At 40.5% G+C, this 24,298-nt stretch overlaps 1 protein-coding gene across 1 annotated transcript in view; it reads left to right on the top strand.

The window, feature by feature from the left end:
• The window catches only part of MICU2 (mitochondrial calcium uptake 2), a 152,394-nt gene extending 130,186 nt beyond the window's left edge, over positions 1-22,208 (top strand). Inside the window, exons 8-12 of the mRNA XM_063331170.1 lie at positions 5,567-5,664; positions 14,669-14,840; positions 15,126-15,234; positions 18,978-19,135; positions 19,423-22,208. Coding sequence (XP_063187240.1) covers positions 5,567-5,664; positions 14,669-14,840; positions 15,126-15,234; positions 18,978-19,135; positions 19,423-19,527 — 642 coding nt within the window. The 3' untranslated portion in view covers positions 19,528-22,208. The remainder of the gene's footprint in view (positions 1-5,566; positions 5,665-14,668; positions 14,841-15,125; positions 15,235-18,977; positions 19,136-19,422) is intronic.
• The last annotated feature ends 2,090 nt before the right edge of the window (positions 22,209-24,298 follow it).

Here is a 24,298-nt window from a genome sequence, read left to right as displayed (position 1 = left end):
GAAACATGCTTTCTGACATCTTTCTGGGTACCTGTTCTGCAAGTGTGTTAAATTTGGCTTGGATATCAAAAGTGTCTCCCACGAGGAGTTCATCTGGAAGCCCCTTGTGGTCGCAGCGTTGCTTTCTATTGCACAGATGTGTGAGGCAAGGATACCCCTTTAGGCTCTGCAACTTAACGTAGCTTAATTGTATAGCTAGAGAAGCCAGATAGCAGTGTGAGCTCCTGGCAGGCCAGGGAAGACACACAATTTGGCTTTGCACTAACAGCTCTAGACCTTGATTCAAAAGAGTAAGAGTCTGGTTATAATCTGTGAAGGCTACCTAGTGCCTTTGCTTGTAAAATTAGTTGGGATAAACTGGAAATGGTGCACATAAGCATGCTCAGTTGGCATTTGTGATAACTGAAACTTGTGACGGCAGCCCAAACACGGACTGCCTGGGGACATGTTTGGACAGAGGGGTGGGGGAATTGGTCACCGTCCATCTGAAGTGGTTTAGCGCTGAGACCAAGGATGTTTACACATGCTGGGGTGTGCTCTGCCTTTGAGACCAAGTCTACATTAATCAAAAGAGCATTCTTCACTGAATGTCATACCTCATGAGGTGGGTCGTCATTATGGATTCTCTGCTTTTGGTGGAAATGATCTGTACGAGGGGACTGAGTGCAGCCTTAGTAAGTTTACAGTTGACACCAAGTTGGGTGGGAGTGTCAACCTGCTTGAGGGTAGGTTGGCTCTGCAGAGGGACCTGGACAGGCTGGATCGATGGGCCGAGGCCAATGGTATGAGGCTCAACAAGGCCAAGTGCCGGGTCCTGCACTTGGGTCACAACAGCCCCACGCAACACTACAGGCTTGGGGAAGAGTGGCTGGAGAGCTGCCTGGTGGAGAAGGACCTGGGAGTGTTAGTGGACAGCCGGCTGAATATGAGCCAGCAGTGTGCCCAGGTGGCCAAGAAGGCCAACAGCATCCTGGCCTGTATCAGGAACAGTGTGGTGAGTGGCACTAGGGAAGTGATTGTCCCCATGTACTTGGCACTGGTGAGTCCCCACCTCGAGTACTGTGTTCAGTTTTGGGCCCCTCACTACAAGAAAGACGTTAAGGTGCTGGAGTGGGTCCAGAGAAGGGCAACAAAGCTGGTGAGGGGTCTGGAGAATAAGTCATGAGGAGCGGGTGAGGGAGCTGGGGTCGTTCAGCCTGGAGAAGAGGAGGCTGAAGGGAGACGTTATCGCTCTCTACAACTACCTGAAAGGAGGGTGTAGAGAGGTGGGGGTCGGTCTCTTCTCCCAAGTAGCAGACGATAGGACAAGAGGAAATGTCCTCAAGTTGCACCAGGGGAGGTTTAGGATGGATATTAGGAGAAATTCCTACACCAAAAGGGTTATCAAGCATTGGAAGAGGCTGCCCAGGGAAGTGGTGGAGTCGCCATCCCCGGAGGTATGCAAAAGACAGGTGGACAGAGTGCTTAGAGATATGGTTTAGTGATAGTTTTTGTCAGAGTTATGTTGATGGTTGAACTAGATGATCTGAAAGGTCCCTTCCAACCTGGGCAATTCTATGGTTCTATGATTTTTAAAATAGGGCATGACAGGGAGGCAGGGCCTGAATTCTTATAAGGGACTGTCCCCCACTGTGTCTAGAAGCTGCCTTTCCCAGCTGCCAGCAGGGCACTGGTCAGGCAGCCTCAGGCTTCGCAGAGCCACAGTGTCTGCTTCCAGATTACCTTTAGCCCACTTGGCTGGAAACCATTTTTATTCTGTACCTCCTCATGAATTGATGCAGAACTGCAGGCAACACATTGAAAGCTGAGGACGTCCATGAAGTTACATCTTCCTTGCTAGAGGCACTGACGGTACAGCATAGCAATTCATGGCATTAGTTGTAGTTAAAAAACAACTAATCCCCAGGTAATGGGAATGCTGGATGTTGTTGAATGCTGGATATAAGCTGTCTATTGCTTAGAAGATGCTCCATCAGATTTCTTCTCAGGTATTGTTGATTATACCCTCTGTAGGAAAAAAACCTGCAGAGTTTACCCTGTCTGTATCAGACCTGATGTAGTCTTGAGTCCTACCTCTTAAGAAAGTGCCTTGCAAAACATTAAAAACTTCAGTACGCATTGACACGATTAAAGCTGATTCACCATCAAAAGGATACATTGTTCATTCTGGTGTGCACTTGAGGCTGTCTGGGCTTTGACAAAAAAGACTGCTTTTGGAGATCTGGATCTCCTGGTCCCAGTAGCCTGCCTGTTCACAGTTCTTTGGATTAGCTGTACCTGGCAGGATTAATTTCATAATGGACACAACATTTAAACCTTCTTCCTAGAGCTGAGTTGTAGGATATATCCCAACATCTTGGAGACTCTCAAAATGACAAAAAGCTGGATGCTTTTGAGCAATGTTTGAGGCTAGACTGCTTAGATTGAAGTCTAGATTGGCTCCAGGGGTAGAAGCCTGGCGTGATGAACCAACTGACCTAGCAGATGAAAAATAAAGCGCATTTCAGAGAAGTGGTCTCAGAAAAATTTGCAAAGATTTAGTCCTACCTTTGCAAAGATTTGGGACATCACTAGCAGACAGAAGCTAAGGTATTGTTCTCCCTGACCCTTCTCTCTTTTCAGCCCCTCTTCTTAACCGTAAAAAAAAAAATATCCAAAATATGTATTATTTTTACAATTTCTATTGAAACAAGACATTGCACAGCAAATACCATCTCCCACGAAGCAAGTTAAGAGAACAAGGAGCGTATTACAGGTTTTAATCATGATGAATGCTTTCCAGTCATGCCTCAGGCAAATTCTGCAATGAAAGGTGGTAAGAATCTAGAGACAGTAAGTCTATTAACATTTCAGGTGAGTTTTGAAAATCAGTTAGGTACGTTATTCCGAAAATCCTGTCTCACTCTGTGATAAGTTTCTTCTCAGTGGCACGTGTTGCTGCTTGCTGCAGTATCAGGTCCTGTGTCAGAAGCTCAGTGGGGAGCTACAGGATTAGGTAGCTCTGTGCCCGTGACTCAGTGTTTGCAGCATCAGGCTTCCATGTTAACAGTCTGTTAAGGAATAAGGACTAAATGCTGTGTTATCTGATCTTGCTTTAAAAGGAATAATTGCATAATTCATCAGTTCATGGTGCTTTTGAAAAGTGTACGAGGTGTTAATATTACTGTAGGAAAATAAGCCTGTGTTTCTAATATGTACACACATATTAGTTCGTATAGACTTGTGTGGCATCAGGGCATGGTCTTTGGGATTCTTTGTGGGAATCAGTGGACTGGAACATGTCTGAGTTCCCCAGTTGAGGTACATGTCCCTGCCCCATCCTGTGCTTGTATGAAGATGGGACTCAGAACATCACCGTCCTTTCTCCACTCTGTGCCTCTGCTTTCTGTAAAGCACACGCGCTCCTGCGCTGACGCCACCAGGTACACCGGAATACAAACTTTCACTCAATTTAGATAGTAGCTCTGTGACTCAAAGCTACCAGTCTGGTACTTTTTAGAGCTCCAGGATTAGGTTACCATTTCATTCTCATTGCCAAGAGAGACATTCCAAATGTAAGTTATTCTTTTACCTAAGCTTAGGAGGGTGAGGTGTTGGAAATATTAACAGAGCTCTCATTATCGTCTAACAAAGATTTGTCATGTCAGTACTAATTTATACAGTTCAGCAGCAAAAGCTCCTAATCATTCTGTGGACAAAAAGGAATTATGTACTAACATGTACTTTAATTTAATAGCATTAACTCTAGGAAAAGCAATTTTTTGAAATTTTACCCTTAAGCTGTAGTCTCTGTGGTCTCCTATTGCATATTCTGTTTTAAAGCACAGTACTGTTTTGTAGTTTTAAAATACACTTAACTCTCACTAACATAGTGTTTGGATATCTGCCAAGTCCACTTTGGAATTTCAACTGATAAAGAGGGTAGCCAGCAAGTAGGTGCATATTTGTTATAAATCCAGGGATAGGCTTTGTCATCTTAGATAAGATGAGACAGGTATTGTTTGTATGTCTTCTTCTAGCTTATAACTAGAGAAACATGAATAGAAGAAAAAAACTTTTTCTGTCACAGACTTAGTTTTTGAAAGGTTATCTTAAACTTAATTTTTCAGTCTGTTTTCAAGGCAACACTGATTTTAATATGGAGTAACTGAATTGGAAGCATTAAATTGCGTAATCATGGGTTCAGTTTTAAAAATTACATCAGCAAACTTACTTCTTGCATTTCTCAAGTCTTCTTTAAACATGTAAGCAAAAACCACAAAAAGCAAATTAGAATCTTGCTGCAGTGAGAAATATGTGGATTCTTGTCTGTTTCTTCATGGAAAACTTTGCATTCTGGCATAAATAGTTTGGGTTTGAATTTCAAATAAGCGTACATGAATGTTTGACTTTTGACTTTCAAAAAAGCATATAGCAATGTTTATGCATCAGTCTTCACAGTAATCTGAAGTGTTTAAACTTTAGAAGGATGGATCTTGTGGGTATTTAAATATTCTTTGCCTGCAGTTAAATGATAAAAGTTCAATAAGTACAGTTTGCATATGGCTTGAAAAGGTTTTTTTCTAGATTCACTCATACATAACTCATATCGCTGGCATTTAGTGAATTGTAGCTGGCAGTAGAAATGAGGAATGTTACCTCTTTAACTATAAAATAACTGTGTCACATATGCAGTAAGCATGAAACACACAGTGGACTAATGGGACTTGTTATTGATGATGCTGAAAGCTAAATAACCATTAGTATTAAATCTTATGAATAGACTCTTGTCTTTCATCTTACCTCTTCAACCAGATAAAAGACACAGAGGCTATTTAGATGTCATAAGAATAGTTTGTTGAAATCCCTCCGGACTTACAAAAAAAAAAACTCTCTTCATGTTGCTCAGTGTTTTGTTGCGTTCAAAGAAATGCCAGTATGCTAGTGCTGAAAGAAGAATAGAACAGAAATCCAGCATTATGTGTGGTTTTAGGCTTGTTAAAGATGCTGTTGAGTTGAAATAACATGCATCCTTTTTCTGCAGAATCTTTTAATCAGATTTAAAAAATATATGGAAAAGTCGCTAACATTGAAAACTTGCAAGAAGCCTTGTAAGACTATATTATAATAGAACACTGTGAATGTTTGTATTTTTCTAGTTTTTTTTCTTAGACTATCATGAATTTTTTTTGAACAGCTGTAACAATTTAGATATATCTGAATAAAAACTTTTTTACAAAGATGTTAACTTCATTTAAAGCCTCTACTCACCTAAGCATAAAGTTTTTTAAAGATTTAACTAGCAACCTCTCAATTCTAATAATAAAATACACAGAAGGTGGTTGTAAATTGTACCCATCTTTCATGCAGAGTATTTAGAAGCAGAACATATAATGCAATGTTACCAGTTGATGTGGAAGAGTTAGTCAGGTCTGAGATCCTGGGTGATAGCTTTGGGAACGGTAATTAAATTGCAAGTGTGTCTTGTGAAATTCTAGTTCAAACGAGTATTTCCAGATTTGTCGTTAATAGATGTTAATAATCATGCAATGCATAATAATTAATCATGCAATTTTTTGGTTTATAGGGAGCAGAACTGGAAAGCTGTGGTGTTAATACCATGTTGCTGGTACACTTCTTTGGAAAAGAAGGAAAGGAAAAACTTCGCTACTCTGAGTTTTTCAGGTACTTTTTCAGCTAGGCGAGCCTAACAGCAACCAGTCCTGTTCTGTCCCCTCTGCTTTGCATCAACACTGGCATTAATCTGACCTACACTGAGCTGATTGAGAAAATCAAGCAGGTAATGAAGCAGGAGATGATTCATGATTTTGCATGAATAAATTTTGAGGTTAGCTCCTGGGGTCTGCTGTCTGCAGGAGGAGTTGAGCACCGTGATACTCCAAAGCAGCAATGGGCCTGGAGGCCATGAGGCTTGAGACTACCGTTCTTGGCAGCTGTTTGGTGGCATACCTTAAGCCAATATGAATTCCTGAATATTTTTCTTGATCAAATCACGAAAAAAGTGACTGCTAATCAATTAAAAAAACTTTTCTGAGCTGAGACACCTCCCTCCCCATTGCAACTGTCATGGTAGGCTACAGGCAACCTCTCTGCTTGCTTCAAATTCCAGCTTCTTTTGAAACTTTACCTGTGCCTTTTCCTTTACCCTTTGATATACTTTTGCAATGGGAGTATGCAGATACTTCATGGCACTTATGTCAGAACTGAGAATTGAGCCAGACGGTAAACACCAATTCAGACTGAAACTGCCGTGGAATACCGAATGGCCATTACTCCTGGAAACGTAGCGCTGTATTCCCGTCTGTTTCACCATAAGCTTTGCAAAATCAGAATTTAGTAGAAAGTTCTAAGACTGGTGTAGGGAATCATTCAGTTTATACATCATATACATGTCAGAAAGATGGTGTGATCCTTGCCTGCATCAGGGCATGAAGTTCAGCTGTGGTGGCTTTCGACTTGAAACCCCAACCGGGTATCAACTGTTAGTGTTTTAATTGGATGAGATTCTTTCTTCCAATGTTTATTTCAATCAGTAATGATGGCCACCACCTACACAGAACTCCACACACACCTCCACCGAGTTCTGTGAACTTGGGCCCAGAATCCAAATGCAGTCTTTCTTTGAGATAAATGGAAGTTAGTGCCTAAATACCTGTGTGGACCTTGACACACGTCTTGCAGCACGACATGAAGAGAAGATTATCTACATCAGTTTTACCTTTTCTACAAAAATAATTAGTCATTTACAGACTGCAAAAATAAATTGGGATAATATGTTTTACTTCAGTTTATGTTCAGAAGCAGAGAATCTGTGTACGCCCTCGTAAAAAAGAATGTTGTTGCAATCAGTAGAGGTTTGGGAAAGCCAGAGTAGAAAAGGAAGAACAGCAATTTTTCTAACACTAAAAAGTGTTCAGCTCCACTGGCTCTGGCACACACCAGTCTTCAAATAAACAACCTTTCTCTTTTGAAGACCTTGACTCAATAGGAATTTAAGTGAGTAAAATAAGTTTAAGATGCCTCCAGCTCCCTTTTCTATAAATACCGTAGATCCTCTCAATGAAACAAAAGGCAGAGAGCACCAGTAAAAGGTTGTGTTTGCACATACAGTGTAAACTGAAAAGCTTCAGGTTTTAGATAAAATCCTGCATTGACCCAGTGAGGCATGACATTGATGAAACTATGTACCTAGTACATTCAGAACGCGTAGGTTAAAGACCTTTGCCTACCACACAGATAGAGGCCTGTAATCAAAATCAAACTCCCACATCTTGCTCTTAAAATTTGTGGGATAAGTGTAAGGTTTAATGCAGGTAATTTTTCAACAGTGGCAGTTATGTTTCGTGGAGCTGGAATGTGGCTCTTTATCACTGCGTAGACACTCCATCTCAGTTGCAACATGACAGTGAAGTTTGTTTAACACACAGAAAGGTGAATAAAAGGATCGCTGTCTTTTTAACCTGTGTGAAGATATCACCTTTCACATGATTTTATTTGCAAGTAAATCAAGCACATCATTTCTGGGTTCCTATTGTTCAGAGAAAATGGGATTTCTATCTGATGGCCTCTCATAACATTTTACCTTACGCGGGAAGCTATTGTTGGCTGTTTGATCAAAGTGCCACGCTGTTTTTACAAGAGATGACTGATGAGCTGTACAGACATAGATCATTGTCAAAAGCAGAAAATAATGATGGTAAATGCTTTTATCATTTTCCAAGTTCTTGCCTAGAAAGCTTTTCCATTGATCGGTGTAGTACCTAGTAGAAAGTAAGGGTGATTAGGCTTGATTAGGAGACACTAAAACTTGTCACATTAGTTAAATACACAGATATTGCTGTGCTTGAGTCCTTGAAACTTAAAAAAAAAAGTCAGGAATGCTTTCTTTGTGAAATTTCACTGTACTTAGATGGGAATTCAGAAAGCTGAGACTAGTTTTCTCACTTCATTACTTACATGTATTTTCCTCATGCTTCCTTCTTTTCAGTTTGGCTGACATGAAAAAATTCTTTTGTAAGTGTGCAACCATCTGTATCTACATGTGCACCAATGTTGTCCAACCCTTTTAGCCCATGGTCCAAACATTTAAAGAATGTCAGACAGCCTCAGTCAATATAGATCAGGGCAATGAATTTGCCATGTTCTCCTTTCTTTGCATTCAGATGGCACAAAGAAAATGGAAACTGTCTACATCTCTTCAGGCAGTGTGGAGCTGATGTAAGCCAGCTCTTGTGCCTCCCTTCCTACTGCCCCGAACACAGGAGGCACACTGATATAAGGAGGGACAATGGTTAAGCATGCTGTGCTCCATCTGTCTTCACCTGGTGCATGGTTCTTGAGAAACCATAGGTAGGTGATACACACAAGGACAATCCTCAGGCTGGTTTTTACCAGACATAAAGAATGCGACCATGAAACAGAATATCAGATCAGTTTTCACCTTTTCTTGGGCTGCTGGAAGCATGGAAGTAAAGAAGTGGCCTTTTCATAGGTATTTTATGACACCAGGCAAGCTCTTTTCTCACTGTCCTCTAGAACATAGTCAAAACAGCAACCAAAGCTGCTCCTTTTTGTTCTCTGCTGAGCAGCAGTGGTGAGACTCCCACTTCATTTTTCAGCTTAGAAGTAGTGGAAGCAATCCAGGATGCACACCATCCTATGTCTTTCCCATAGTATCAAGGTGGTTTCAGAGATCTTAAGGTAGGACTCACGAACACATGTTCAGCTTCAGACTGCTATGTGATTTCTTGCCAGTTGTATTGTCCTTAACATAAGGACAATATGATAATTATTAATAATAAGTCACAACTTCAAAAGCAACAGCTTGTTTCCCTGACAAAAGTTAGGAGATTTAAATCTAAATTATTCTGGAGTATGTTTATGTACATCACTATAAAGGTGTTGCCTCCTAGTCAAACACAGCTGGAATTCTCTGTATCATTTTAAGAAAATATAAGACAATCTGCAGCAAGCCTAAAGTCATGTAACAAAGAAAGGTTTAATACAAGAAGCTGTAACCAGGTGAGACTTTCTTCTCAGAAGACCTGAACAGGTTTCTGTTTCAGATGACCACCACTCAGGTTACACCTCAGCAACAATGTCATCTTCTAATACCAGGACCCATCTTAGAGAATGTCAAATTTCAAACATGAAGCCAGAAGTTCTCTGGGATTACAGGCTTTTTATTCTTTTGCATGGGTTTCCCCTGTTTTTTTGGGACAAATAATTTTTGGTCTTTTCTACCCAAAAAATGTTTCAGTTGTGCTTTAGTTTCCAGCTATATCGTATGTACTATTTTTTATTCTGAGTAGAAAACTGTTTCATTTTCTAGGTATAGCAAATATTTCTTCTTGACAGCCACTGGTTTTTTTCCCTGAAAAAAGTCTGTTACTGATCTTGTTTAAGTATGTCTAATCCCAAATAAAAGAGAAGACAGTAATTCACTCCCTAAACAGTTTACGACTGCTATGATTTTTTTCTGTAATCTGTCCCCAAGCAAACTTAAATCTCTCACGATGTCCTTGAAGGAAAAAAAAAGTGCAGAGAGTATGAAAAGAATATTCAAAAAATTTTCTGATCGTTGTATTTTTTTCTGGGGTGACTTACAAAAAAATACTTTCTGGTATGGTTAAACAATGGGCATCTTTTAGTAATATAAGGAATATTAACATTTCAAATCCAGTTTATGGCATTTTCTTACCTCATTTGTTGTTTCCAAACTTCTCATCATTTTTTTGCACCAGAATTTTGCACCAGAAATATTCTTTAATCATGGTTTCTTTTTTATTTTCTGCTTTAGCTTGAAGGTCATAAAGTGCATAACCATACACAAAACATGCCTTTTCCCTACCTGTCCTGTTTCTTTACTTCAGTGTTTCGAATTCCTTGGTACGTTTCATTTGAAACCTTTCATTTAAGAAGCCAGAATGATGCAGGCTGAACCACGCTGCCAGTGCTGACGTTTGTCTGGTGCCGTTCTGTGTTTGTGCCAGCGCGTGGATGCAGAATCTCTTTCGGGTAGCATCGTCAGCCAGCAGCGCTTGTGCTGTGATGGTAGCTCGTACGTTTTCAGTGATTTTCATCTAGGGATTTGGAAGTGCTTTGCAGAAGTAGAGCATGGTTGCCTCTTTATTTGTGTCTATCCCTACGCTTGTATCTATCTATGTGTGTACATGAATATAGAGCCCTAATACACATAGACCTTACATCGCATGCAACCAGGATCAGAGAGTGAGGAAGTGGAGATGGGAACAAAATCTGGCTTCATGATTGTATATTCCTATTGTAGGGGAATCAGAATATTTCCCAAATGTTTACTAAAGGTGTTGAGAAGAACCTCTGTTTCTTCCTTTCCTGTCTACTTAGCAAAGGAATAGCGTGATTAGTTTCTACAGAATGCTTATAAATGAAAGTGATTCGTTTTGTTTGGTTTGGAAACATTGAGGACCGTAAATCAAAGACGGTTTTGCTTGTAATTCTGAAAATCATGAGATTGATTGATTTAGAAAAGATGAGAAGTCTTGCGGCTTGCAAAACTGAATTTACAAGTGCAAATCTAAATGTTCTCTAAACGTTAATGGTCAAGCCCTTATTAGACGTTCTGTATTCTGTTTCGAAAGTCAGATTGCAAAAGGCAACCTTGCAGCTTGTTTGCAACAGTCTTTTGGTGCAGAGAGGGTTGTCAAGTCTTCAAAAGGACTTCCGCGTCCAAAGAGCCGAAGCAGAGTACAAATGCCAGGGTGGTATTTCCACCACTATCTTTGTTGTTAAGATTCCTTCCTATAAATCAGTGCGACAAGAACTGGTCAGTTCTGTATTAGAGTGTTAAAGCTCTGAACAGACTTTCAGTTCAGGTCAAGAGGTACAGGAAGGAAAACTTTCCCTAACTTTTCCTTTTGTGTTTCATTCTACGGCTTTGTGTGGCATAAGGAGTACAACGCTAGCACTTTATTGCAACATCTCAGGTTGGAGGGGGAATGGCTGCATTCCTGAGGTCTCCCCACTTTTATTACATTTTCACTTCTATTATAGCTGAGTTGCCAAAAAGTCTTGAGAGACTCCCTCCTTCTATAGTAGAACACATTACAAAATGAGGGATAAATCCTGATAAGGTTTCTGGGTACCGTTGTAACACGATAACGAATTTGGCCATTGGCCTTCAACGTGGGTGTTTTATAGAGCATGGATAAAACAGGCTATTTTAAAGAAAGTGCTGTCTGTTCCTAGCCTTTCCCTCATCTTATAAATTTATGATTTACCTTTTCTTTTTGTTATTTGGAAACTTAGCGTTTGCTTTTATTTTCAAGCTACTATAGCATAAGAGTATTCCCAGTGTAATTATTTTTGAATTCTAGAGCACATCTACAATCAGAATCCAGTTCCCATAGTTGAATTCTGGCTCCCTTCAAAGTCCCCAGCCAAGCTCCCCCTGACTTTGGGAGAGGAGGAGTTTCATTCCTGGGCTTGTTTTTCCTAATATTTGAGAAATTGTTAAGGAATTTCCAGCTGAAACTCATCACACTGTGATCCAGAAGATACAAAAGCAAGTATCCCTAGTGGTGTCTTGGCATTTAAGTATCAAGTCTTACTTCTAACTAGAAAGTTATTTTTAATAACTTTTAATAACTTCACTTAAAAAAAAAAAACTCATTAGGATTTTTAACTCTCACATCTGGGAATTAGAGTGACCTAGAATGCTGATGCGATGATTCATAGTATTTTAATTTTTGTAATATGGGAGGCTATCACATATAAATTTTAAATTACACATTTCAGCTGCTCCTCTCAGTAGCATTTGGTATGGCAGGAAATCTTCCCACTCCGGCTTGCCAGGAGCAAGCCTACAAGTTGAAATGAAATATCCGTTAGTTTTTTTGTACCTGAATAAGTAATTCCCGCTCCCCTCCCTAATCTGCGTAGTGCAGCAAGATGCACGGCTCTTGTGCCATGGGAAGGGTGCAGTGTCGTTGCCCCAGAGCAACTGGAGAGGGCAAGAACCCAGGCCTGAGAAAAGGCAGTGGAAAACACACAGCGGGGCTGGGGAAATAAAAAGCTTCATTCGCTGCCCAACTTGAAGAGGGTGCAGAAGCAACATGTCAAAAATGCCACCACTAAACCCTTCACTTTCCTCTTTGGCTTTGCTGCACCTTTCAGCTGGCTGGCCTGTGTGGCGGGTGAGGTGGGCCACCCGTTCTTTCCTCAGCACGTAGAAACGCTTTGTCTTTCAGCTGTCCTGCCTTTACTGGGTATGGCTAGAGGGCAGGTCACTGAGGGTTTTCTGCTCAAGGACATGCAGTGTTTAGAAAAGATGGAAGAATATGTAGTTTGTAATCACCTGTGGCTACTGACCAGTACAGAAAATGACTGAGAGTTAGCTCCCCAAGACAAATAACTCAAACTTTCAGTAACAGGCCTTAAGTCTGTTGCAAAACGTGTCCACCTTTCATAGGTTAAAAGCCAAGAAAATAAAATACATGGTATCTCATTTCCCTACATCCACATTCCAGGCATATTTCTGAAAGTGACCTCATTTTCAGCAGCTTCTCCTCCCCCAGACCAGACGTTACGTGGGTTAGAAAGGACAGCGGAAGATGCAGTTGCTGTTCTGCATGGGCTCTGCTGTGACTTCCATCCAAGCACAAACCACACACCCCAGATACCATCTACTCCTTGCCACTGATGGCTACTCCCAAAATGCAGCCAAGTGGCCCTAGTCGGTCTCTGCTGGACTGACTCCATGCCTGGTCTACATGCCTTGTCCATGATGGTCTCTCTCTCCTATGCCAGGATCTGGGGAGGCTTTTGTAAGTGGTGGAGCAGGACTGCTTCTGCTAGCCCACACTGGCCACTTTCCCTGGCACATGCTGACTGCTGGGCTGGCCAGAGGCAGCAGCCACCTCACGGGTTACAAGGACATCTGAAAAATGCAGAGTGGTTCAAGGTGTGCAAGTACTGACTCTCGCTGGTCTGTAAGACAAGGGGCCTCCCCTTCACGCTGGTGGCACAAACAGGTCCTTTGGTATTTCATTCCCTTGTGAGAGGGAGAGTCGGGGAACTTCAAAGTGAGACAGGTCTTAAGGTGGACTGTGGAGGAATATACCTCAGTGTTTGACTATGTTGTGGAAGCCTTGTAACACCCTTTACTGGACCAGAAAAACGCCCACATAAAATGTGAGAGCATATCATACCCCTCCTCAGTATTACCCTAATAAAACTCTAGCCTGAAACTTAAAATCACTTCCACTGCCAGGCTTTCATTTACCTGCATGTCCTGAGCCATGAAGAATTTGTTGGCCCCTCATTTGCATGTGCAGCTCTAATTATTAGAGGAAGAAATACAAGAGCGAGCTTATGCTGCAACAGCAGTCTTCAGCTACGCCCTTATAGACTTCACAGAGCTTCAAGCTACTAATTGTCCAAGTGATCTCATTAAAGAACTAAAGATAGCTGTGCGGACTAAAACGCTGTAATTTCAGGGGAAAGCACTCAAACCCAGTGAGGCCGTGCAAACACTGATGAGCAAATGAGCCTCTACTGATATTTGCTACATAGACCCTTAGCTGTCCTCTTCTCCAACTAATTGCTTTGTCCCAGTGTAGGAGTATTTCATTCTCTCCTGTCAATAATTTTGCAACTCAATAAAGCCGGGTTCTTTCAGAGTACTAAGGGGATTCTGGCAGGCATCACTGTGTTTTTGGCCTTTATTTACATTTTAAAATTATCACTTGTTTTTGGATTGCCCCATTTCTGAAGTGGAAATTACCAAATGGATTGCACAGTATTGTCTCTTACTTTCTCAAAATTCCTATCAGGCCAGAAGAAATTATAATGGCCATGTAGACCTAATTGGGGAAACTCAAAGCTACAAATCTGCTTACAGTTTTATCTCTCTACTAGTTGTTACTTGCTTCTCCTGCTACTTTATTTTTCTTCCTAAAAGAATGGGCGTCTCCTAAAAACCTTGACGTTCACCCCTTCCTTTTTCAGACAGCTCACTTCTTACCTTCCCAAACACCTGCAACATCGTTTTCTGTGTTCTTCCGAACTCTGTACGTGTCAGTTGTAATCCTCTCTAATCCATCCTGTAGTGAGTGCAGAACTGATTTGCCAAACCCCTCTTCGCAGTTATAATCTTCTACACTTTTAGTCATCTTTTCCTGCAGCGATGATTTCAAGTTTCCTCTTTTCTTTCACCTTCGTGATTATTAGGGTCTCATCTTTCTGGGCACTTTCCAACCTTGTCATTCCTCTCTTTATTAATATGAAATTTCATAAATCATGTGTCAGGCCTTTAGTTACTATGTCCTTTTTCGTTCATTCATTCATTATAATACTGACTTACCAATCATTTTATCTCATTATCTGCACATTTTTGAACATTTGTAAAAGCTATATGCCAGGTAGGTGTGTAAATTATCTTAGCAGCAGCAATCTATGAATGCAGACTTAGAGAGCACCCTACTGGTGTCCTTGTTGAAATGCAGTCTCGGAAACAAATTGCTTGCACAGGTAAAATCAAACCATTTTGATTTTAAAAAAATTTTAAACAATTATGTTGATAGTATCTGTGATTAAGAGTTATTGTCTACCGCACTTAGTAGCTAACGTAGTGGTAGTGATAGAGTGATACAAGTATTGGCTGTTGGATAATATCTGTTTACGCTTACAGATTCATGGAAAATCTGCAAACAGAAGTCCAAGAAATGGAATTCGTAAAGTTTTCAAAAGGTTTGAGCGTCATGAGAAAAGAAGACTTTGCAGAATGGTTACTGTACTTCACCGATGAGGAAAACAATGAGATTTATTGGCAGAATGTGAAAGACAGAATTGAGGCAGGAGAGGTTGGTACATAAAGCGCGCTTTGTTTTGCTTTCTCGTTTGTATGTGCGGGTTTTCATTTGAATGTAAGTATCTAATGATATAACTAGTTTCCAAGTGAATTATTGCAGCTTTTGAATTTTTTGCAAATAAGAACAACATTAATGTGCCAACTGAGAACTACAAATACTGATGATGAGTAGGCAATCATACCTAAGCACTAGGTCCCGCTACATTTAATGAAATAGATCTACTGGTGTTTGAATGTATCACTCATTATGTATCATCTGAATTCTGTGATACTCTAGAATATCAGTTTGGAAGAATTCAAGACTTTTTGCAAGTTTACAAACAACCTGGAAGACTTTTCTATTGCCATGCAGATGTTTACTGTAGCCAATCGTCCTGTTAAACGGGGTAAGTGATGCACACCTTTCGTATGTATTTTTTTAAACAAGAAAAAATGCATTTTTTACAGAATTACTGTAAATAAGTTATCGCAAAGTAGCACTATGGGATAGCACTATGAAGTCCAAAAATAGAATACTGCTCTTTATTCTGAATTAATTCTATTTCTTGAAGAAATAATAGTATAAAGTTCCCAAAATGTTTTGATTTGTAAGGTCTGATGTGCTATCATATGCTGAACCGCTCACAGCAGACTAAACCGTAGAATCATAGAGTAGTTTGGGTTAGAAGGGGCCTCTAAAGATCATCTAGTCCAACCCCCTGCTGCCATGGGCAGGGACATCTTCCAGTAGTTGCTCAAAGCCCCATCCAACCTGACCTCGAACACTTCCAGGGATGGGGCATCCACAACTTCTCTGGGCAACCTGTTCCAGTGTCTCACCATCCTCATTGTAAAAAGTTTCTTCCTTATGTCCAGTCTAAATCTATTCTCTTTCAGTTTGAAACCGTTTTGCCTTGTCCTGTGTCGCGGGCCACATCCTGTCACTACAGGCCTTGGTAAAAAGTCTCTCCATCTTTCTTATTAGCCCGCTTTATATATTGAAAAGCCACAATAAGGTCTCCCTGGAGCCTTCCCCAGGCTGAACAACCCCAGCTCTCTCAGCCTGTCCTCATAGGAGAGGTGCTCCAGCCCTCTGATCATTTTTGTGACCCTCCTCTGGACCCCCTCCAACAGTCTTTCCTGTCCTTCCTGTGTTGAGGACTCAGAGCTGGACGTAGTACTCCAGGTGGGGTCTCACCAGAGCAGAGTAGAGGGGCAGAATCACCTTCCTCAACCTGCTGGCCACGCTGCTTTTGATACAGCTCAGGATACCACTGGCTTTTTGGGCTGCAAGCACACATTGCCGGCACATGCCCAGTGTTTCATCCACCAGTATCCCCAAGTCATTCTCCATAGGGCTGCTCTCAGTCCAATCTAAATTCTAGATTAGGAAGGATTTATTGAAACGATACAGGCTTTAGTAGCAGTTCATGGTAACAAAGCTTTTTCCTCATAATAAAACTAGTTTTCTGAGGAAACTAAACAATAGAAATTTCTTCTTTTGCAGGGTCTTTAGCGACTTGCTGTGTTTTACTTATGCCTCCAAAACGCATTCTCCATATACTCATGTAGCATTATGCAATCATGGCTAAGAAAAACAAACGATGTAATAAAGTGGTTTTTAAAATAAAGACTCGGAGGAGGGAAGCTGCTTCTTTCCCATATAGTAGAAATAGGAGCAATGCAACAAAAGTTTCATGGACATGCAAATGCTGTTTGTTATAATCCTGAGGTTGTTACTTACTTATTATACTTGAAAGGTAGCTCTCATAAGTTATTTGAAAATAGTAATGTAAAAAGTTCCTAAGGAAATTTGATGAAACACTGACATTCATGGAAATAAATATTTGATGGGCTCATGGGGAAAAGGTGAGAGAGATGTGAGAAGACAGGAAGAGAATTCACTGTTCCTGAGAGAGAAATGTTTGGATGGGGTTTGAACCAAAGAAGGACAAAAGTGTGGGGGAGGTTACAACTTGGGACTTTCATCACTAGCTAGTCCAGCCTTCAGGAGGAGCTTCATTTCCACAGCCTCTCTGGATGGCTGTTCTAGTGCTTCACCACTCTCGTCCATCTTTTCTGTGTCAAACCCTTGCTGCAACTTACGATGATTGTATCTTACCTCCGTGCACCTTTGAGAAAAACGTGTCTCTCTTCTGTATAACCCCTTTCAGGTGGTTGAAGGCTGCAGCGAGATGCCCCCTTACACTTCTGTTTTCCCTACCTCCCTCCCCTTCTTTTCTTCCATATGCTCCAGTTCCCAGCTGGGTTCGTGGCCCTCCTCTGTCTGCTTTGACAGCATCTTTCTTTATGGGGAGACAGATTTTATTTGCACAAGGTATAGAAAGAGCAGAAGGAAAGAGGACGAATTAACGGTGAAATAATATAAGTGATATATGAGAGCTTAGCTCGCTTCTCTATTAAGTATCACATTTTTAAGAGCCAAAGGATGATGAGGCCAACAGTTGGTGTTGACTCTGGTAATGTTTCCTTGTAAAAACTCGTTCCGAACCAACAGGCAGTTGTGACTGTTTATGCACGGAACCATACTGTGATCGAAAACAGTCAGCCTCTGAGGTAACTCACGGATATTACATGTATATGTGTCTAATCCTTTCCTGAATCTCACTCAGTTCTTTGTCTTGCTGTTTGCATGTGTGCGCATGTGTGTATTCACACACATATGAATATTCATCTAAAAATCAGAGAGTCCTTTAGTCCTTCCTTTTATTCTAGATGTTTTTTCCTTCTAAGTTAGCAGCTCATCTTTTCTTTCCGATAAGGTGGCTGTTGTTGGTTTGAAGATTATTATGCTCCACCATTTTAGAAGATTTTTCTCCTTCGTTTTCTGTTCCAAAAAGTGCAGTACCAGCTCTGGACTTTTATTTAGCTTTAAGAGCTGAAATAGTTAACATCTTTTTAATGACAAATCAAGACTCTACTATAGGCATCCCAATTTTGTGTCCTTTTCAAATCACGGTATATCCTTTTATGGAAGGATTTTCAACTTAATTATATTTAAACGAACTGTAAATTAATCAACTGCATTTATACAGGAATTGTTCAAAGAGGCAAAGATGAGAGCTAAGTCAGGAGTGCACTTTCCTCTAGTAAGCTTCAAAACTAATCATAATTATAACATGATTTATAAACAGCACTGATTTATCAAAACAGAACCACATCATTACTGTTATTTATGAGTTAGTTGGACAACTTGCTATAATAATCTACAACACTGCTACACGTTAATAACCCCCAGTCCCTCCTTGAAATACACACTTCCGTGATGCCTGCAAAAATCCATCCAAATCATGTGTTGTGATTGTGCTTGCTATAATAAACAATAATAATTTCACTCACTATCTGCTGTTTTACAGCAACCCCACACCTTTCCTCATCTTCCTTGAGTCAGAACTTCTCATTCTTTACATCACAAGACCAGAAGCGGGGGTAGTAGGTATTACTGTAATGCGCGCGGTAGTGTAAAGAGAGAAGGCCAAAAAACTGAAGAGAAAAATACATCTCCAGAGAGGTATGACAGCTTTTTCTGCCAGAAATCCTCATAAACTCTTCCATCGTAATTTAAGGGAAGGTACGCTACTTCTTTAAAAAGCAGAACTACAGGCATATAAAGCCACATGCTGTCAAGAGTGCATTGAGCAGTGATGGTCTGCGTACAGAGGTGCTGAGGGCATTGTTGGTTGAGGTGGAGCCAGTCGTAAAATACTGTTCTCTGAGGAGAAGATTTTTCTTGCAGAATGAATTGGCATGAGACTGGTTCAAGATAAAACGGTAGTATTTTTATGAGAGTGTAGTGAGGTACTTACCATCCATCTGGACAGGTATCAGCCAAATGTATGTAAGTTTTCAGCATGCAGCTATTTCTAGCAAAAATTACCACCCTTACTGTTGCTTGAGAAGTAGTGCATTTCAAAAGTTTATCATACAATTAATAGTGTTGTGAAAGATAAAGCAAGCTCAACAACACATGAACTGAGCCTCCTAATAGTTTACTAGTTCACACATCCCAAATCCTCCAGTTAGGATACCCATGAGACATCGTAAATTGTACAAAATCCTGCTATTTATGTGCTTTCTGATTTCTTTACAAGTTCACGTCACCTGTGGTGTAATATTATGTCTTTCCTAGCTGAGTTCAAGAGAGCAGTGAAGGTGGCAACAGGACAGGAGCTCTCAGATAATGTTTTGGATACCATCTTCAAGATTTTCGATCTAGACGGAGATGACTGCCTCAGCCACAGCGAGTTTCTTGGAGTCGTGAGGAACCGAATTCATCGAGGTTTGAGGGTAACAAGCTAACATTATTTTTTTAAAATACCACACGTGATTGGTACAGCTATCTTGTTAACACCTGTAGAAACAGAAGTAGAGATAGTGAATAGAGAGAAGTTATATTTTAAACTGAAGATTCCATACTGCTTAGGAATCTGGGGAGGAGTGCAGCCACCAAAAACTTGTTATTATACATTTGAACTATGGGAGCAGCAGCATTGCATTACATATTATATTTACACAGTCTGGGAATAAGAGTCTTTTTTGTGTAGGTGCTAAATGTACTTGTACTTTATTAACAGGTACCGCAACAGCAAGGCATTCAAGGTTACTGGAAGTGTGTGAAAAGAGAAAGCATTAAAGGAGCCAAAGAAGTATGGAAGCAAACTGGGAAAAGTCCTTTTTAAAGCAGTTCGTTGTTCTTTTGCTATAAATGTTATGTAGTAGGGTTTGTCTGTCCTGTTTACATAATAGCTGAATCAAAAATACTCTTGTTTTTTTCACTATAGTTAAACTTTAGTTAACCCAGATTGTAATGCAATAATTTTGTATCGTTCTAGTGCAATCAGTTTTGTTTACAGAACTGTTATCACTTTTGACCTCCATACGGAAGTACTCTTGTTCTAGGGAACAGTGTTGTTTACTCCTCTGTGGAGTCTGACCCTGCGCCGCAGCATACGCAGTACGCGGGATTTAATAGTGGCCACTGGCAGGAACGTCACAGCAATATCATCTCCTGTTGGAAGAGTGGACATCATCTCACTCAGCCACTAACACAGCAGTTCTCTTTCCCTGACAAGGGTAGAGGTCCAAAAGGCGAAACCACTTGCACAATCCATGCAAATCAAGTTGTCCTAGATCAAAAAGGAAAATTCACATGGTTCGTGCCCTCATTTCTGTGAACTGCTCGTGTGCGAGTTCCTGGTGGATGATTCCACGAGATCCTGTATGGATGCCTGGTTTGTCTACCTTCACCATGATAATATTAAACTGGAAATACAAGACTCTTGATACAGGCTTTAAAAGTTGTACATTGATTTGTTGATTGTGCATTGAGTCTCTTAGACCTCTTCGAAAAATAGTATAAATGAGAAGCAAAAACCTTCATTTTATCATAAACGGCAGTAGCTACAATTTGGGTCATAACTATTTTGCTTTAATTGTATTGCAGAAGGTGAATGTGTAACAAATAGTTGCTTTATCTTGCTAAAGGTTGTGAGTTGTGACAGGGAATGCTGCAGTATCTCAGGAACTTAAGGTTATAGTAAGTGTTGGGGGTATAAGAAGTCCAATGAAAAGGTAAATAAAAATGTTTATTACTCCAAAATGCAAAGTTAGGTGTAAGATCTGAAACAGTAAACCAAGAAACAGATCAAAATTAATATTTAGCAATTATAGATGAACATTTTTTAACTGCACCATAGTGTGCATGTGTGTATGCACAGGTATGCATGTTACGTGTTTTTTCTTTCTTACAACCTTAGGAGTCAATAGTCCCAGGTCCACATCACTCTTCCTGGTTGCCCACTATAAATAGGAGATAGACTTATCTGTAAAGCTCTCAAGGTTCTTCCTCTTTTCCTCTCCCAGTCGTCTGACTTGACTTGGCTGGGGTGAAAGCTTAACTTCTCAAGACAGGTTCATGATAACAGACTCAAAAGGTGGACTGGGGAAATTCTCAAGAAAAACAAACAAGAAATCTCACCGCTCTGTGAGGAAGTATCCGTCCCTTTTAAGCGTGACACTAGCTGTGTTATTCTCAAAGTTGGATATAAGCTCAACAGGTGGTGTTTTGTTGTAATTTCTTCGGGGTTTAGTGCGGGGAGCCTTGAGGAGAAGGAAACTTCCATGATAGTGGATAACACTCATATGAGGAACAGGAGAGACTGCGTTAGGAAACCATAAAGACGGTACCACCTAAGCAGTACTGAGATTACAGAGAATCTGTTTGGTATGTCAGGAGCCATCAAGCGGGCTTGTGCTGATGAGGAGTCCTCCCACCCGAGCCTTGGCAGGGTGGTCTTGTAGAGAAGTAGAGTGAGAAGCTAGCAAAGCAGCAGCGTGTGCCTGCCTGCTGCTCTTCCCTCCGCGGTCTTCACTGGGAGCTTTAATTTAAATTGTGTTAAAGAGAAAATGTTTGTATTGTTGTCATCTGTGGACATGCACCCAGAGTCACCCAGCAGAACAAGAGCACGTGGGCGTCCTGAGACTGTCTAGAAAATCAGGCACTGGTGACCACCAAGGGTCCCTTTACTTAGAATCATAGAATCACAGAATCTTCATGGCTGGAAAGGACCTTTGAGATCATCGAGTCCAACCAAACAACCTACAATCGCTGCCACTAGAGCATGCCCTGAACCACCAAATCTAGACGTTTCTTAAACACGTCTAGGGATGGTGACTCAACCACCTCCCTGGGCAGGCTGTTCCAGTGCCTGGCCAGTGCTGACTTCCCCAGGAAACTATCAGAATGAAATAAAATGTAATAAACGCCTCAGCCTCCCCCCCTCAAACTGAACTCACAGTTTGAGCAGCAGGCGATTGGATAGCTGGTTTGCTTTGTGCGTTTGGAAGTCGCTTGCGTCTTCTAGTGACGAGAGCTGCGAGCAAGAGATAGCTAACGGGAGCAAACGTGGGGCGGTGGGACTGGCATCAAAGTACCGCAGCCGGCTTCGCGTCACCAAATAGCGAAGGACTCAATCGCGCAAGGCACATCTGTGTTCACCCAAAGTCTGCTTTGTTCCAGCTCTGGCTTTAAATGCAAGGCTGCCTCTTACTTGTTGCTGTTAAAATTTTGGCAAATTGTTTTTACTTTGGAATGGAGATTATTCTTTAACATTTTATGCTGTGTGATGTGAATAGGTTTATAATGTTCTTTATTGCTTTTGTGGTTTCTTTTGTTTACGAATGACTTGCTTCTTACAAGCTGTTTGGTTTTCTTTTGGAAAAATCAATTCACTTAGCTTTAGTGTATCTAGAAGTTACAAGCAATTCCTCATTGCTCATTTGTATTTGGGTTCGTGCAATCGGCAGTATCTGCTTTCGGCAGCAAGTTACTAAAAATGGGATTTCAAGTTGTTTTTTTTTTTTAACAAAAGCTTTGGTGTCAAGTTCAGAGGAAAAAGAAAACGGATATGCTTAATTTTAGATGAACTTTGTGTCTATATGTTAAAAAAAAATTAAATGATTGATTAGGAATTAAAATACAGCTGCAAAACATTTTCAGAAGAAGTTATCCTGAAAGTACAGCCAGGAGGGAGCTCCTTTGAAGGCCAGGGAAGACTTGTCCATCAGGCTTGAAGAATCAGACTCTGCGTTTAATCTGTAGCCTATTTTTGTCTTAACTTAAAGGCTTTACGAAACAGTCTTAAAATAATTTCTCATATCAAATATCTTAGATTGAAAGAGCTGTTTACATAAGTGTTTAGATTGACCTTGTCTTTTAAGGAATACATAGTAGCTTTAGCATTACATGTTGTATTTCTTTTTGGTAACTTTATGGTATTTGCAATCTGTCTGTCAGCATTACTCATCACAATTTAGTTAAAAGTTTATGCCAACTGCCAATCTATCAGTTAAACTTATTAATTATGACTTTTATAATGTTAGGAACCCTTCCTAAAGGGTTCCCAAATCTTCCTAAACAGAAATATATATAAAAACTAAATAAAATTGAATTTTTTAAAAATTTCCAACATTGCGTCTGAATGTTATGTGGAATAAAGATGAATATGTTGCACATTGCAGAAGTCTCAAAAATTGATTTAACATATTTCAAAGGGATACATAAGAGCGAGTACAAGTCATAACATAAAACTCATTTACACATTTGTAGTTGTATCCCCATAACAACACTTGTAAAAAGTAAAATGTAAAATTTTTGCAATGTAGAAGTTCTTTCAGTTTGTTTAGTTTAAGATAATTGTTTCAGAACGTTTATTCTTCATTTCTAAAAGAAGCAAAGGCAAAAATGCAGTGTGATATACTATAACTAGGAGAAACTCATTGGTATTTTTTAGAAATTAATGTTGGTGTCTCAATGTATGCAAGCCTCCTTCTAAAAGCAAAACTCCCTCTGGAGTCAAACTAAGTTGGTATGTTTTAAAAAAATACGCAACAATGAGGAGTACATATTCTGCATATAAGAACTGAAAAAGAAAAGTTTTATCGTGATATTACATGACTATCCTCCAGTTCATTGTCTGCTTTCAGGGTTCAGACAGGTTGCCACCCATCGTGCCTGCAAACGTGCCAGTGCCTGATCTGAACTCGGGTGTCGTCAGGGTGTGTTGGCTTGTCCTGTTGAGCCAGGTGTTATTAAAAGGGTGAACAGTATGGTCCTTCCTAATTTCAAGCTGTCGGTGGAGAATACATAAAGTTTTTTTATAATTTTAGGAATTATAAATGTTTTGTCTCTGGACTCCAAGGTGTCTCAGAGCTGGTGGAATTTTGGGTGGAGAAATCAGACCGTGTCTCGGCTCTGACGAGTTTACAGATTACACTTGAGTTATCTAGAAAGCAGAGATGAGATAATACGAAGAACAAGTCAGGCCATGGATTATGGTTTCATGGCACTTCACGTGTCCAGTGCGTATAACAAAAAAGATCACTGCCCAAGAAACGGCTAGAATAGGAACAAACCCAGGTATTTAGAGGAAGTATTTTAAAATTCAGGCATATTGACCATACTTTGACTTAAGCATAGAAATGGATCAATGAATGTACATCAGAATTTAAAAATACAGTTTTCTTCTCATGCAAGAGTTCTCGTAGGAGAGTGCAAGCATGTCCTGTGCCTTCAGATTGAATCTGTCCTGTAAAACGCAGCTGGGTCAGCAAACCACTCCAATACAGAAAAAATCTTTAGTCCTCCTGAATAGAAGATACACGTCGAATGGATGTTGTGGTCATTATTAGTGAGATCCAAGCTGAACGAGCAACAGCTCCTGTAATGCAGCCAGTGACGAGGGGAGCATGAAGATGAAACTGGTGGACGTAGACGCACCCTGTTGTCCCCAGCTGAGCACAGAAATCCCTCCTAGAGAAACTGAAGATGTCACCCAAGGAAAAGTGGAAAGCCTTGTTCAGGACAGGAAACTGGAGAGGCTTCAGCATCCACAAAATTAATTGGCAAACGAGTGCACGTTTCTTCAGTCTCCTGCTATTTGAAGGTTCCCC

Source organism: Chroicocephalus ridibundus, chromosome 1 (genome assembly GCF_963924245.1).
Source record: "Chroicocephalus ridibundus chromosome 1, bChrRid1.1, whole genome shotgun sequence".
In the NCBI taxonomy this organism is placed as follows: Eukaryota; Metazoa; Chordata; class Aves; order Charadriiformes; family Laridae; genus Chroicocephalus; species Chroicocephalus ridibundus.
The sequence above is the reverse complement of the archived record's forward strand: the minus strand, read 5'-3'. Positions and strand labels throughout refer to the sequence as shown.